We start from the raw sequence: 14,318 nt of genomic DNA, 5'->3' as shown, positions 1-14,318 counted from the left end.
TGAGCACCAGCTTGGTAGGCTGAGAGACCAGCTGGCTGTCTTAAACCAGCTAAGACCAGCAAATTATCTTAGGCTGGTTTAAGATGTTTTGGTTAGACAACAAACTTGCTTGAATGCATTGCTCTTACAAACCTGACCAAGAAATAAAGCACAGCTCAGTGAAAGACGTCCTGTTCGTCTTGGCTTTATTTACCAGGTGACATGGATTTTCAATGCCACAGACCCCCAAAATGATCCAACTCTCAGATATGATCCTTGTGTGTGGGAACCTTACCAGAAAATTTAAAAGCCAACTACTGTATACTTGTTTAAAGACCCAATCTATACTGTGAAAAAAATATTTAAATGTTAAATATTAAGTAGAATAGTTTCTTTTTTTACTATACTTACTTTAGTATTGTACAGTACTGTTAGATGCATTTAGATGCATAGTAATTTTTTCCAATTTTTCTTGAATGTAGTTAATCCTATTATTATAATTTTTCCCCCAGATCTCCTAACAATCCACTGCGGCATCCTGGTGTATTTAGTACCTTTATAAAATATTGTATTGTTTATAAATCTAAATGTAAATTTAAAAGGGTACAAATAACGTCTGTCTGAACTAAACATGTTTGTAATTATAATGAAACAAGGTAAAAATAACATTGAAAAATGTCAACATTTCCAAATGCACCCATTAGATGGCGACATTGTCACTAATCAAAATTGTAGTTGTGATTTTAACTGACAATATACCAACCAGTTGCAAGAGACTGGGTTGCAATACACACCAACATTTTTTTTTAGAAAGTTTTTACTCCGAAAGAGAATTTATGATGACAGAATGCACAGGAATGTGGCAACAATTTGCAAAATAACCTGAAAAAAAAAACATTTGAAAAGAAAAGGATGGTGCTAAAATGGAATGTTTTTCTAATCTACTATAGATTATATCCATTTCCATTATACAAACAATTTGACAGAAATGTTGGACTTTTATCCACTAAGCCAATGCTCAGCCCTTAGGCTGAAGTCAGTTTGACTTTGGCAGAACGTGACACCATCTCATTAACAAAGCTATTGTTTTGTCCAATGACCTCTGCCTTGAGTTTGCGCAGCTCTTCTTTGACAGCCTCATCAGACATGCTTTCAGCAGGCATTGATTTAACCTTAGCCAGGAAAGCCTCGATGATCTTCTCCCCCTCCTATTGGTAAGATGACAGCACATCAGTTTATTAACTAAAAGTTTAAAACATTGAGCTGCAGAGCAAATGCAAACATATCTTTCAATCTCACCTGTTTCTCAAGGCAGCGTTTCTTGGCTTCGGGTCCAGCTTCCTCCCCGGCTCTTGAGATATCCTGGAACTCCTCTAGCTCCAAAGCCTTCTCCCGTGCATTAGCAATCACATGCTTGGGGAAGTTAGCAAGCTCTGCCACATGAATCCCAAAGCTCTGGTCACAAACGCCTAATAAATTACAAACATTAGACACCACCAAACACAATGAGAATATACAAAACAAACCGAGTTTTTAGAAAATGTTTCAAGAGACACTTACCCTTTTTCACCTTGTAGAGCATGGTGAGAGTGCTGTCTGTGGTCAGGGCAGTGACGTGGAGGTTACGGACAGTGGGAACCTGCTGTGCAAGTGCCGTCAGCTCATGGAAGTGAGTGGCAAACAGGCAGAAGGACTTGAGGCAGGTGGCGATGTACTCAGAGATTGCCCAGGCCAGACCAAAGCCATCGTATGTGGATGTGCCTCTGCCCAATTCATCAATAATGATGAGAGAATCCTCTGTGGCTGATCTAAAGTTTCAAAATGCAAAACATGACAAGTATTCACTACAAAAAAGTACTGAGGGGCGCAATATGCACATACTGTAAATCAGGGATGTGCAACTTCGGTCCTGGAGGGCCACTGTCCTGCAGAGTTTAGTTCCACCCCTAATTAAACACACCTGCCTGTAACTTTCTAGTGATCTTGAAGACCTTAATTAGCTGGTTCAGGTGTGTTTGATTAGGGTTAGAGCTAAACTCTGCAGGACAGTGGCCTTCTTGGACCGAAGTTGCCCATCCCTGCTGTAAATTTATCAAATGTATAAAAATGTAAAAAAAAAACAAGGTTCTAGTGAGGCATCTACAATTGAAGCAAATGGACAGTTTCTGGAGGATTTATAAACGGTAGCATATTTTATAAAAGCACTTACACAATTCTTGTTAAAACTTGTGTATCTGAGTGTTAAAAAAGTATTTTAATATTCATGTTTTGCCTCTATTCACAAAAACAACAAATCTACAATTGCTTTTGATTTAGCTTAAAGGGAAAGTAAACCCAAAAAGGAAAATTCTGTCATCATTTAATCACCCTTATGTCGTACTAAACCTGTATGCATTTCTTTCTTCAAAATACCTTCTTTTATGTTCCACAGAATATTGTTAGTAACCCAACAAGTTTCAGTTCTCATTGAAAAGTTCTCCATTGTAGTTTGTGTCTTATTTTTTTTAGTCAATAGGAAACCGAAACTGTTTGGTTACCAACATTCTTCAAAATATTCTTTCATCTTCCACAGAAGACACTCGTACAAGTTCGGAACAACATGAGGGTGAGTAACAATTTAAATTTTTTGGTGGGCTGTCCCTTTAACTTGTACTGAACTCAGAATATTCTTTTAAGAATGATGGGAGTACAAAACGTGTCAAAATTGAGTTCTGACCGAAGAATAGCAGCTGTCTCCAGCATCTCAGCCATAAAGGTGGACACTCCTTTGATCTGGCTGTCCCCCGCACCCACTCGAGCGAGCACGCAGTCCACCACACTTAGCTCTGCCTCATCACATGGTACAAAACAACCAATCTGTGCCATCAGCACGATCACACCCACTTGACGGATGTATGTAGATTTACCACCCATATTTGGACCTAAAATATATATTAAAAAAAAGACTTTTTATTAGGGCTGGGTAAAAAATATTGATATCTCGATTTTAATCGATTCACATTTTTACAAAACGATAGATTCTCTTTTTTACGGAACGATATCGATTCTTACATCCCAAGAATCGATTAGTCTAGCCTGTTTTCAATTAATGTACGGAACGTTGAAGGGCACTTCCCATCCAATATATCGCAATTGCATTGCGATATAGCATTGTGCTTTGGTACTTTTAATAGAAAACAAGGTCTCAGATTTCAAATTCTGTCCATTGTATTGCAATATTCAAACAATAAATGCCGTTTTGGCACTGTTTAATGTGGAGTGACAGATCGCTGCTGTAGCGCCTCAGTTCAACAGACGAGGCAGCGCGAGGCGCACGTGAACTGATCATCTCCTCCACATTAATACCAGTTTCAGCACAAAATAAACATGACTAAACATCCGAACGCAAGTTAAAAGAAAGAGTACAACTTTACAATCCGTATCCTGTCTCATGTAATCTCTCAATCAGTGTTTCAGTCGCACAAAGACCTGCTGCAAAGACGTCAATATAACGGCTTGTAAACAATGTCACGAAATGTCACATTTACCTCAGAAAAAACATATTCTGTGACCATAAACTCATTAGTTAGCTAGAAAAATAAACTGTAGAGAGGGGCATTTTGCTAAATAAGCAGATACTGTGATAGTGTTTGGTCTAAACGGACAGTGTTGTGTATCAATGGCAGCCCACACTGGATCCTAGCAGCTACGCAGCGCAGATTTTCATGCTTAAATCCACTTCTCACGTCTCTCTTCCACCTATGAGAGGTGGCTTATAGCAAAGGTAAATCAATATTTACCTTGTCACCTTGTTTCTAAGTTTAAAGTCTACCCGGAAAGGTGGTACGTTAGGTGTGTTAAAAGCTAGCCGTTTACGGTTCTGGCTCGCGAAGCCCAAACAAAGCGCGGCCTGGCCTGTATTTATGCGCCTCGACGCTGTGCACACAAACACTTTTATTCAGGCCGTGCGGCTTCGGATTGGCCGTGTCGGGTCAGATAGATAAAGCACCGTACACGACACGGCACATTGAAGTGTTGTTAAATTAAATGCCCCCGTCTCACCTCTTCCTGCGTTGTTTCTTTCCAGCTGCACCGGGCGCGGCCTCGACACTCGCCTGGGTCTCCTGCTGCTCGCTCTGACGGAGTTCATTTGGCGAGGTGACTTTACCAAGAAAAAATACGCGTCCCTCGAACCTTATCCTGTTGTTCTTAGCATTTACACAAATCTCTGGTCTGAAACAAGTCAAATCACCCGTCTAAGCCGAAAAAAGACACCAACCCGGGGCAGTTTTTCTTGTTCGGGGTGTTGTTGGTGTGTTTTTTTCGGACAGCTCCCCCCTGTGCTGAGCTCCGTGTCTCTCTCTCCCTCTCTCTCTCTCTCTCTCTCTCTAGCAGGAGGAGCCATTAGCATGGACATGGAGAACATGCACAAGGGGGCACCACTGATATTCGGCAAAAAAGTGTCATTGCTTTTAGATTTTGAATTTCCAATCTTGAATAAAATTCAAAACAAGAGTTTTGAATGTAACTGCAACTGCATAAATGCCTTCCCTGGAGCCTAAACCCGTCTCCTAGCTTGGTCAAGGTAGCAGAAGGGGTTAAGGTTCTGGGAGACCAGTTGAGGACCAGCTGGCCATCTTAAACCAGCTAGGACCAGACTATATTAGGCTGGTTTAAGATGTTTTGGTTAGAAAACAAACTTGAAAGCATTGCGGTTACAAACCTGACCAATTTTTAAAAAAATAAGCACTTGAACATTTCTTAGAGCTCAGTGAAACATGTTTTTCTTGGCTTTATTTTCCAGGTAAACCATGAAAGGGATTTTTAATGCCACCCTACCACTCTGAGACATGATCATTGTGTGAGACTCCTATCCTTTAAAATCCAGCTAGTGTATATATTTTAATATTTAAAGACATATAAATATTGTAAATGTATTAAATGGAAGTTTTTCATAATTTTTTTAACTATACTTTCTATAGTACCACACTGTTGGATGCATCTATTTAAATATTTATTTTTATTATTTCTTCATTTTAAGTTTTTCTTCATTTAGTTTAATAGTTTAGTGTTTTATTTATAGTTTTTTTTCCTCCAGACCTAGCAATCCACTGCGTCGTCCTGGTGTATTTAGTGCCTTTATAAAATATTGTATTGCTTATGAATCTAAATGTAAATTTAAAATGGTACAAATAAGGTCAGTCTGAAGAACTAAACATGTTTTTAATTATAATATTAAAACATTAGCTTTGAAAATAGGTAAAAAAAATAAAATTGAAAAAGTTAAACATTTCCAAATGTATCCATTAGATGGCAACATTGTCACTAACCAAAATTGCTGTTGTGATTTTAACTGACAATATACACGCAAAATATTTTTTTTTAGAAAGTTTTTACTCCGAAAGAGAATTTATGATGACAGAATGCACAGGAATGTGGCAACAATTTGCAAAATAACCTGAAAAAAAAAACATTTGAAAAGAAAAGGATGGTGCTAAAATGGAATGTTTTTCTAATCTACTATAGATTATATCCATTTCCATTATACAAACAATTTGACAGAAATGTTGGACTTTTATCCACTAAGCCAATGCTCAGCCCTTAGGCTGAAGTCAGTTTGACTTTGGCAGAACGTGACACCATCTCATTAACAAAGCTATTGTTTTGTCCAATGACCTCTGCCTTGAGTTTGCGCAGCTCTTCTTTGACAGCCTCATCAGACATGCTTTCAGCAGGCATTGATTTAACCTTAGCCAGGAAAGCCTCGATGATCTTCTCCCCCTCCTATTGGTAAGATGACAGCACATCAGTTTATTAACTAAAAGTTTAAAACATTGAGCTGCAGAGCAAATGCAAACATATCTTTCAATCTCACCTGTTTCTCAAGGCAGCGTTTCTTGGCTTCGGGTCCAGCTTCCTCCCCGGCTCTTGAGATATCCTGGAACTCCTCTAGCTCCAAAGCCTTCTCCCGTGCATTAGCAATCACATGCTTGGGGAAGTTAGCAAGCTCTGCCACATGAATCCCAAAGCTCTGGTCACAAACGCCTAATAAATTACAAACATTAGACACCACCAAACACAATGAGAATATACAAAACAAACCGAGTTTTTAGAAAATGTTTCAAGAGACACTTACCCTTTTTCACCTTGTAGAGCATGGTGAGAGTGCTGTCTGTGGTCAGGGCAGTGACGTGGAGGTTACGGACAGTGGGAACCTGCTGTGCAAGTGCCGTCAGCTCATGGAAGTGAGTGGCAAACAGGCAGAAGGACTTGAGGCAGGTGGCGATGTACTCAGAGATTGCCCAGGCCAGACCAAAGCCATCGTATGTGGATGTGCCTCTGCCCAATTCATCAATAATGATGAGAGAATCCTCTGTGGCTGATCTAAAGTTTCAAAATGCAAAACATGACAAGTATTCACTACAAAAAAGTACTGAGGGGCGCAATATGCACATACTGTAAATCAGGGATGTGCAACTTCGGTCCTGGAGGGCCACTGTCCTGCAGAGTTTAGTTCCACCCCTAATTAAACACACCTGCCTGTAACTTTCTAGTGATCTTGAAGACCTTAATTAGCTGGTTCAGGTGTGTTTGATTAGGGTTAGAGCTAAACTCTGCAGGACAGTGGCCTTCTTGGACCGAAGTTGCCCATCCCTGCTGTAAATTTATCAAATGTATAAAAATGTAAAAAAAAAACAAGGTTCTAGTGAGGCATCTACAATTGAAGCAAATGGACAGTTTCTGGAGGATTTATAAACGGTAGCATATTTTATAAAAGCACTTACACAATTCTTGTTAAAACTTGTGTATCTGAGTGTTAAAAAAGTATTTTAATATTCATGTTTTGCCTCTATTCACAAAAACAACAAATCTACAATTGCTTTTGATTTAGCTTAAAGGGAAAGTAAACCCAAAAAGGAAAATTCTGTCATCATTTAATCACCCTTATGTCGTACTAAACCTGTATGCATTTCTTTCTTCAAAATACCTTCTTTTATGTTCCACAGAATATTGTTAGTAACCCAACAAGTTTCAGTTCTCATTGAAAAGTTCTCCATTGTAGTTTGTGTCTTATTTTTTTTAGTCAATAGGAAACCGAAACTGTTTGGTTACCAACATTCTTCAAAATATTCTTTCATCTTCCACAGAAGACACTCGTACAAGTTCGGAACAACATGAGGGTGAGTAACAATTTAAATTTTTTGGTGGGCTGTCCCTTTAACTTGTACTGAACTCAGAATATTCTTTTAAGAATGATGGGAGTACAAAACGTGTCAAAATTGAGTTCTGACCGAAGAATAGCAGCTGTCTCCAGCATCTCAGCCATAAAGGTGGACACTCCTTTGATCTGGCTGTCCCCCGCACCCACTCGAGCGAGCACGCAGTCCACCACACTTAGCTCTGCCTCATCACATGGTACAAAACAACCAATCTGTGCCATCAGCACGATCACACCCACTTGACGGATGTATGTAGATTTACCACCCATATTTGGACCTAAAATATATATTAAAAAAAAGACTTTTTATTAGGGCTGGGTAAAAAATATTGATATCTCGATTTTAATCGATTCACATTTTTACAAAACGATATCGATTCTTACATCCCAAGAATCGATTAGTCTAGCCTGTTTTCAATTAATGTACGGAACGTTGAAGGGCACTTCCCATCCAATATATCGCAATTGCATTGCGATATAGCATTGTGCTTTGGTACTTTTAATAGAAAACAAGGTCTCAGATTTCAAATTCTGTCCATTGTATTGCAATATTCAAACAATAAATGCCGTTTTGGCACTGTTTAATGTGGAGTGACAGATCGCTGCTGTAGCGCCTCAGTTCAACAGACGAGGCAGCGCGAGGCGCACGTGAACTGATCATCTCCTCCACATTAATACCAGTTTCAGCACAAAATAAACATGACTAAACATCCGAACGCAAGTTAAAAGAAAGAGTACAACTTTACAATCCGTATCCTGTCTCATGTAATCTCTCAATCAGTGTTTCAGTCGCACAAAGACCTGCTGCAAAGACGTCAATATAACGGCTTGTAAACAATGTCACGAAATGTCACATTTACCTCAGAAAAAACATATTCTGTGACCATAAACTCATTAGTTAGCTAGAAAAATAAACTGTAGAGAGGGGCATTTTGCTAAATATATGCACCATGTAATATATTCATCATAACTTTTACTGTTCTTCGATGTTGAATTGATATTTTTTTATGACCGCCACCATTTAAATGTTTATATTTAAAAAACGAATTGAAGTAGAAATATTATGTAATTGTAACTTTTATTATAAAACGTCATTTAAGTGTAATTTAAGCAATTCAAGCCTAAAAAATCAGTCAATTTTAACCTTCAATATTATAGTAATGTAGTACCAACGGACTCTCGTGTATTTTACAGCATTAGTTAAGAATTTTTTTTTCCTTGAAAAAAATTGGCATGTCTACCTGATATATATATACAAAATATTCAATATTGAATCTAATCGAATCGCAAGCTTGTGAATGAGAATCGAATCGTGAAATTTGTGTCAAAACCCAGCCCTACTTTTTATCATGCGGATTATGGATTAATGCATTTATGTACATGAAGCTTCCATTTAATGCTATCAAATAAGAGCTTACCTGTGATGATATGAAACATCTCCTCGCCCCTTGCGAAGGTGACATCATTGGGAATGAAAGCCACATCATCTTGGGCTTCAACACAGGGATGTCTTGCCGCCTTTAAAACTAGTTTCCCTGACCCTTTCTCTAGTATTTTAGGCCTTATGTAAGGCACTGGGGCAGCATGGGACACCACAGCAAAGCTCACCACTGCATCCAGCTGAGCTATCACCTCATTCAGAGTCTGTACTGGATCCACATAGCCTATGGTACAAACACAGGATTATTAAACTATTAATTCTCAATGTGCCAACAACCAGATTAACTGAAAACATCTTAATGTTAGGGACCAAAACGGCTAATGGCTAACGTGTTCAATACACATTAGGATCTATAAACATTTATGGATTAGTGCTGATTACCACAGGAAATAATTCAAAACCATAAACTAGGCCATTAAGTCACTATGAAATCAAAATGGGCATTTTTTTATGGAATATTGCTGTTTCTTATAAAATATACATGGGATTGCAGCAATTAGCAACATCCGACGATCCAATCAATTTCCCAATGACAAATTTTACTCTGCTATTCACAACATGGAAAGAAGATTTTCAGGTTGACGTTAATATTTAAATGCTTGTATTACAATAATTCCTCCCTAAAATGCATTATATGAACTGTTGAGATGTTGAACCTGTCACTTTTTAAAGTATATTCTTGCATAACTGTTTTATCTTGGCTAGTCTCATATTAACACAATGTTTAAATCTTGTCTCTTTGAAAACTGCATGTTATACTTCTTTCAAATGTATGTGCATGTTTTATCTTTTTTTTTTTTTTTAATGGGATTTTATATTTTGTAGTTAGGGTACAAAAAGAGCTTAACCTCATTCTAAAAAAGGGCACAATGTACTGTATTAATATGAAGGAATTTTCCATATAGATTTTTTTTTTACAGGTGTTTTACTGTACTTTTCAACAGAACATTCCTTAATTAAGGAAAATAAAAACCACATGGAAAAGTTCAAAAACCACAATGAACAAGCTAGGGCTGTGTAAATAATCGAATGCGATTTTCATGCGCATCTCGTCAGTAAAGCCGGTTCTGTGATTAGTAGTAAATCTCCAGCACCTGCTTTCACATGGAGCGGCATTTACTACACAGAGCCATAGTTCACTGACAAGCTACGCAAAATCGCATTCAAAATCGCAGCCGATTCATTGCCGAAAAAGCCTTGAGTGACTCTCACCAGCGGCTATGCTGATGATCTCTTTGACGATGGCATTCTGAGCCTCTTCATACTCTTCTCTGCTTTTAGTGTACTCTTCATTCAAAGAGCTCAGCTTACTGAAAAAGACACAACCCCATCACTCACTAATAAGTCTAGTCATTAGCTGCACCAGTATTTAAACATCTCATTCAACATCTCTCTTGCCTGTTAGTGAATCGCACTCCATTCTTTTGAACATCTAAAGTAGTGAATTTCTTGTTGTTGCGGAGACTCTTTTCTTCTTTGCATGTGACTCGGAAAAAGTAACCAATCTGTGCATTGGATTCAAGCTTCACAGTCTTAGCTGCTTCCAGCCCTAAAGCAAAACAAACAAAATTGGTTTTGTTACTGGTTCAATGCTAAATTGCTTAATAGTAAATACATTTCATTACCACATTATGTTCACTTACCCAGTTCACGAGCCGCACTGTTCAAGGCAGCCTGCATGGCTTTCTCCAAACGATTCATGTTCTCCCTGAGCTCACTCAATGTGGGATCAAATGAGGGTTTCACCAGGAACTCATGGTGTTCAACCTGGACAACAAAAACAAGAGTGGCATACATTTTAGGAATTCCAACTTTTAGCCAGAGCAACTTACAAACCTTTGTTTGGTCTTCCAAAAGAGGACATGACTAGAAATCAGTGGTAAAGTTGTATTTACGTCTGAATTTAAATATTCAGATGTGTGCAGCGCATTTTATGGAGGGCTGTTTCCTGATCCTGGGAGAGTAGACTACAATGCCGGCTGTTCTGACTCACAGACTGTAAGTACGTTTTCAATTTTTAAGAATTTGCCACTGATTTAAACGCGAGTTTTGAGCAGTGTAGTGTAGCGCTTGTTGTTTGTAATTTCTCCTATCACAAATGCAGACATGGTTTTATGTTTACACGGCGCGATACAATGCAACGCGTAAAAAGACCGTATAAGTCATTATAATCTGTAATTATGTCCCCACTGGATGCAACAAATGCCTCGTTTATAATGGGTTTTAATGTTTTTGTCTCGTCGCTCCGGCCGGACACGGCATCACAGTATGGTAAGGGGCATAACATTTCCGTCACACGCTTGAGGTATTCGGCCAATCACAATGCACTGGGTAGCTGGCCAATCAGAGTACAACTCGTTTTTCAGAACGATGAGGTTTGTAAAAATCGACGTGTTTCAGAAAGGCGGGGCATAGAGGAGAAACAATAATGTACAGTATGTGGAAAATGTGTTTTTTGAACCTTAAACCGCATAAACACATTTCATTACACCAAATACACAAAACTAATTTCTTTTTAGCAACATCATATGACCCTTTTAAGGTTTGCTTAAAGCACAGAGTGTAGATAACAACAGCAGACCTGGTTCATGTCCAGTGTGGTTTCAATCATCTCCTGAAATTTGGAGAAGTCAGAGACAAGGTCGTTGAGGGGAGAGATGAATGCTGCGTGCAGGAGGATCTGATGTTTCCCTGATCAAAATACAGCTGTCGCTCATTGTGTTGCTCCACAACTAATTTTGTTGTTCAAATGCAAATTAGAAGGTTAACAGGCCAAATTGTGCTCACCACTGTATCTCTCCAACGCCAGCACCAGATTCGGCAGATGCCCCACAGCTTGATAGACCCTGTAACAGTCTTGTAAATTAGAGCTTTGACGCTGGAACTTCTTTGCCATTCGGTTCAGGTCTGGAAAACGGCGGAGAAGATCCTCCTGACAACTCTTCCTCAGCTCAGAGTCCTCTACAAAAGTCTCCACAAGATCCAGTCTGCACATCAGAACCACAAATGTCTAATAAAGTCACAGGCAAAAATAAACCCTCTATAATGTTAAAAAAATATGCTGCATCCACAAGATACTTAAACATGATCAAGAAAAAGAGCTGCTGAGTCTAATGATGGTCAACCGATACCATAATTCAGTCTCATCACTTCAAATTATTGGAGTAATTAATATTTTTATTCAGCAAGGATGCATTAAACTGAACAAAAGTGACAAAGACAATATTACAAAAGATTTCTATTTCAGATAAATGCTGTTCTTTTGCACATTCTTTTCAAAGAATCCTGGGGGGGAAAGTATATGAGTTTTAACAGAAATAGTAAGCAGCATAACTGATTTACAAAATTGATAATAAAAAATGTTGAGCACCAAATCGGCATAACAAAATGATTTCCGAGGATCATGTATCACTGAAGCCTGGAGTAATGGCTGCTGAAAATTCAGCTTTGCCATCAATGGAATAAATTACATTGTAAAATATATTCAAATAGAAAATAATAATTAAGTTGTAATAATTTGACAGGATATTAATATTAATATGATATTATAAATGCAGCCTTGGTGAGCATAAGAGACTTCTTTCACAAATCCCACCATCACTAAACTTTTAAATGAGTATAAAAGCATAAATTATAGTCTCACTGTATGCTGCAGAAGTTCAGTTCAAATAAGCACAAAAAAAATTATATCAGCATTAGGGAAAATTTTTAAATTCTAAACAGCTTAAACATCCTATATGATTCCATAAATATGTAATGTAGCAGACCGAATCAAAGAAATTACATACCAATTCAAGATTTAAAGGTATATGCAGCAAACAAAAAAAAAAGTAACCTTTCTTCTATCTTGTTTTTGTCGATGAGAGGCTGTTTTATCCACTGGCTGACCAACCGCTGTCCTTGTGGGGTACAACATTTGTTTAAGAGGCCTGCCAGAGAGTGTGTGCCTGTAGCATCATCAGAGGAACCCTGAGAAATCAGAGGAGGAATATATCAGAACTCACGATAACCCTCCACTGAAGAAATTGCATATTTCTTGTTTTTGAATGACCCTTGACCTGGAAGAGATTCAGGGCCTGCACAGCAGCATTATCCAGACGCATGTACTGGTTGAGATCAAAGGTGGTTATCTTGAAGGAACCAAAATTGGCCTCATCTGAGAGAAGCTCCAGGTATTTGATGACTGCTTGTAAGCAAGACATTGCAATCTGGAAAAAAGCAATAACCTAATTGAATCTCCTGGTCAAGCTCCTGAAATTACACATCTAACTTGTGCTGCAGAGCCCCAAACCTGTTTCTCCATCTCTGGAAGTGCAGCACTGGACACAGTCTCTCCCTTACAGGCCTGCAGTAGACGATTCAGATCCTGCACAATGTCTTTGGTTGTGAACTCTGATTTCTTCCTGTCTGTGAGCAGAATGCCACCACGCTGTACCACCTGAGTTAAGAACAGCAACCAGCATGTAAGATGAATGATTACGATTATGGTTATACAATCTTGTTCTAAGGATGCACCAATATTAATTTTGGCTGATACGATAAGCTGCAGATTTTTTTCTTTCATTTTATGTCTGATAATCCATAAATGGCCTTTATTAAAATTGTACTGTTTTATCAAAATAAAAAATTAAAATCTATAATTTTAAATGGTACATGTGAATTTAGCAATCACAGCATTATGATGTAGAGTAAAAAAAATTATATTCATTCTGAGATTTATTATTTTACATTACATTTAAAGAGGGCATCATTCACCACAGACAAAATAGGTTGTTAATAAAACTTGGCTGTCTATGCAGTAGAAAAAAAATCGGTGCTATATGACTAGAAAAAAAAAAAAACTAAGAAAAGGGGCTGTGGCTTTCCCTTCTGACAAAAACTTCAACAGCCATAATGCAGTTTTGATTTTGGCACCAAGTCAGAATTGTTACTCGCAATTGCAAGAAAAAGTCAGAATTGTGAAATGCAAGCTCTATTAGGGCTGGACAACAATTCAATATCAATATGTATCGCGATATAATTTTTTTCAATAACGGTATGTGATTTTTTTTAAACACATTTCCAATATACATTACGTGTTTCCCGTTTGACTTCGTTGAATAAACATGAGCACTGCACGTTTCAAAATCATAACACAGCGCGGGTGTTTTATATGAATGTATCTCTGAAGGGAAAGGACTGTCTTCAGAAAAGTTTTGATAGCATTTTTATTTTATCTGATAAAGTAGCATTCATGAGTGGAGCTGCTTTGATTACAGCCGTTACCAGGGAAACCACTAGTTCTACCGCTCTCAAAGCGCCTCCTGCTGACAGACAATCAGGTTGCATTTTCAATAATAAGACCAGCAAGGTTTCCAGTTTTTGTTGCTGTTAAATTTTTGACTCAGAGCACTTTTCATACCCTTTTTTTTTTCTGGCTGAAGCACATTTGTTTCAATCTATAAGAATTTTTGAACCGTAAGATTTTTAATGTTTTTAAAATTAAGAAGTCTCTTTTGCTCACCAAGCCTCCGCTTCGTCATGCCTAGAGCTGATCTGTGCTGGTCGCTGAGGGAATACATCAACTTTCACCATGGATGAAGCGGAGTCCAGCCCGGGGTCCGTCACATGTGGTTGCCACTCGTTTGTTGCATCCGCCGGGCGCGCCGTTCTCGACCCCGCCGCCTCAGCTCACTCTATCCCGGCCTCAGCGCACGCTAA

General features: G+C 38.4%; 2 protein-coding genes and 2 long non-coding RNA genes across 4 annotated transcripts in view; 2 read left to right on the top strand and 2 right to left on the bottom strand.

Annotated features, from left to right (window-relative positions):
- Positions 1–807: 807 nt before the first annotated feature.
- LOC107673643 (DNA mismatch repair protein Msh2-like) lies at positions 808–2,896 on the bottom strand. Its single transcript, XM_016467326.1, has 4 exons — positions 2,696–2,896; positions 1,540–1,787; positions 1,279–1,448; positions 808–1,187 (listed from the first exon to the last, which is right to left on the bottom strand). The coding sequence occupies exons 1-4, from the start codon at positions 2,890–2,892 to the stop codon at positions 1,005–1,007; spliced, it is 798 nt and encodes a 265-aa protein (XP_016322812.1). The 5' UTR covers positions 2,893–2,896; the 3' UTR covers positions 808–1,004.
- LOC107673645 (uncharacterized) lies at positions 2,042–2,728 on the top strand. Its single transcript, XR_001632422.1, has 3 exons — positions 2,042–2,162; positions 2,552–2,584; positions 2,656–2,728. It is a non-coding gene; the product is annotated as an uncharacterized LOC107673645 (long non-coding RNA).
- Positions 2,897–5,347: 2,451 nt separating the features above from the next.
- LOC107673650 (DNA mismatch repair protein Msh2-like) overlaps positions 5,348–14,318 on the bottom strand; it is a 12,054-nt gene continuing 3,083 nt past the window's right edge. The window contains exons 4-16 of the mRNA XM_016467337.1: positions 12,910–13,056; positions 12,677–12,826; positions 12,454–12,587; positions 11,406–11,605; positions 11,200–11,309; positions 10,262–10,385; positions 10,017–10,167; positions 9,831–9,928; positions 8,596–8,841; positions 7,251–7,455; positions 6,095–6,342; positions 5,834–6,003; positions 5,348–5,742 (exon numbers count right to left, since the gene is read on the bottom strand). Coding sequence (XP_016322823.1) covers positions 5,560–5,742; positions 5,834–6,003; positions 6,095–6,342; positions 7,251–7,455; positions 8,596–8,841; positions 9,831–9,928; positions 10,017–10,167; positions 10,262–10,385; positions 11,200–11,309; positions 11,406–11,605; positions 12,454–12,587; positions 12,677–12,826; positions 12,910–13,056 — 2,166 coding nt within the window. The 3' untranslated portion in view covers positions 5,348–5,559. The remainder of the gene's footprint in view (positions 5,743–5,833; positions 6,004–6,094; positions 6,343–7,250; positions 7,456–8,595; positions 8,842–9,830; positions 9,929–10,016; positions 10,168–10,261; positions 10,386–11,199; positions 11,310–11,405; positions 11,606–12,453; positions 12,588–12,676; positions 12,827–12,909; positions 13,057–14,318) is intronic.
- On the top strand, positions 6,597–11,601 carry LOC107673651 (uncharacterized). The gene is made up of 3 exons (XR_001632424.1): positions 6,597–6,717; positions 7,107–7,139; positions 11,524–11,601. It is a non-coding gene; the product is annotated as an uncharacterized LOC107673651 (long non-coding RNA).

The sequence above is a fragment of the Sinocyclocheilus anshuiensis genome, unplaced genomic scaffold (assembly GCF_001515605.1).
Source record: "Sinocyclocheilus anshuiensis isolate Anshui unplaced genomic scaffold, SAMN03320099.WGS_v1.1 scaffold712, whole genome shotgun sequence".
In the NCBI taxonomy this organism is placed as follows: Eukaryota; Metazoa; Chordata; class Actinopteri; order Cypriniformes; family Cyprinidae; genus Sinocyclocheilus; species Sinocyclocheilus anshuiensis.
This window is presented reverse-complemented; position numbering and strand designations above follow the sequence as displayed.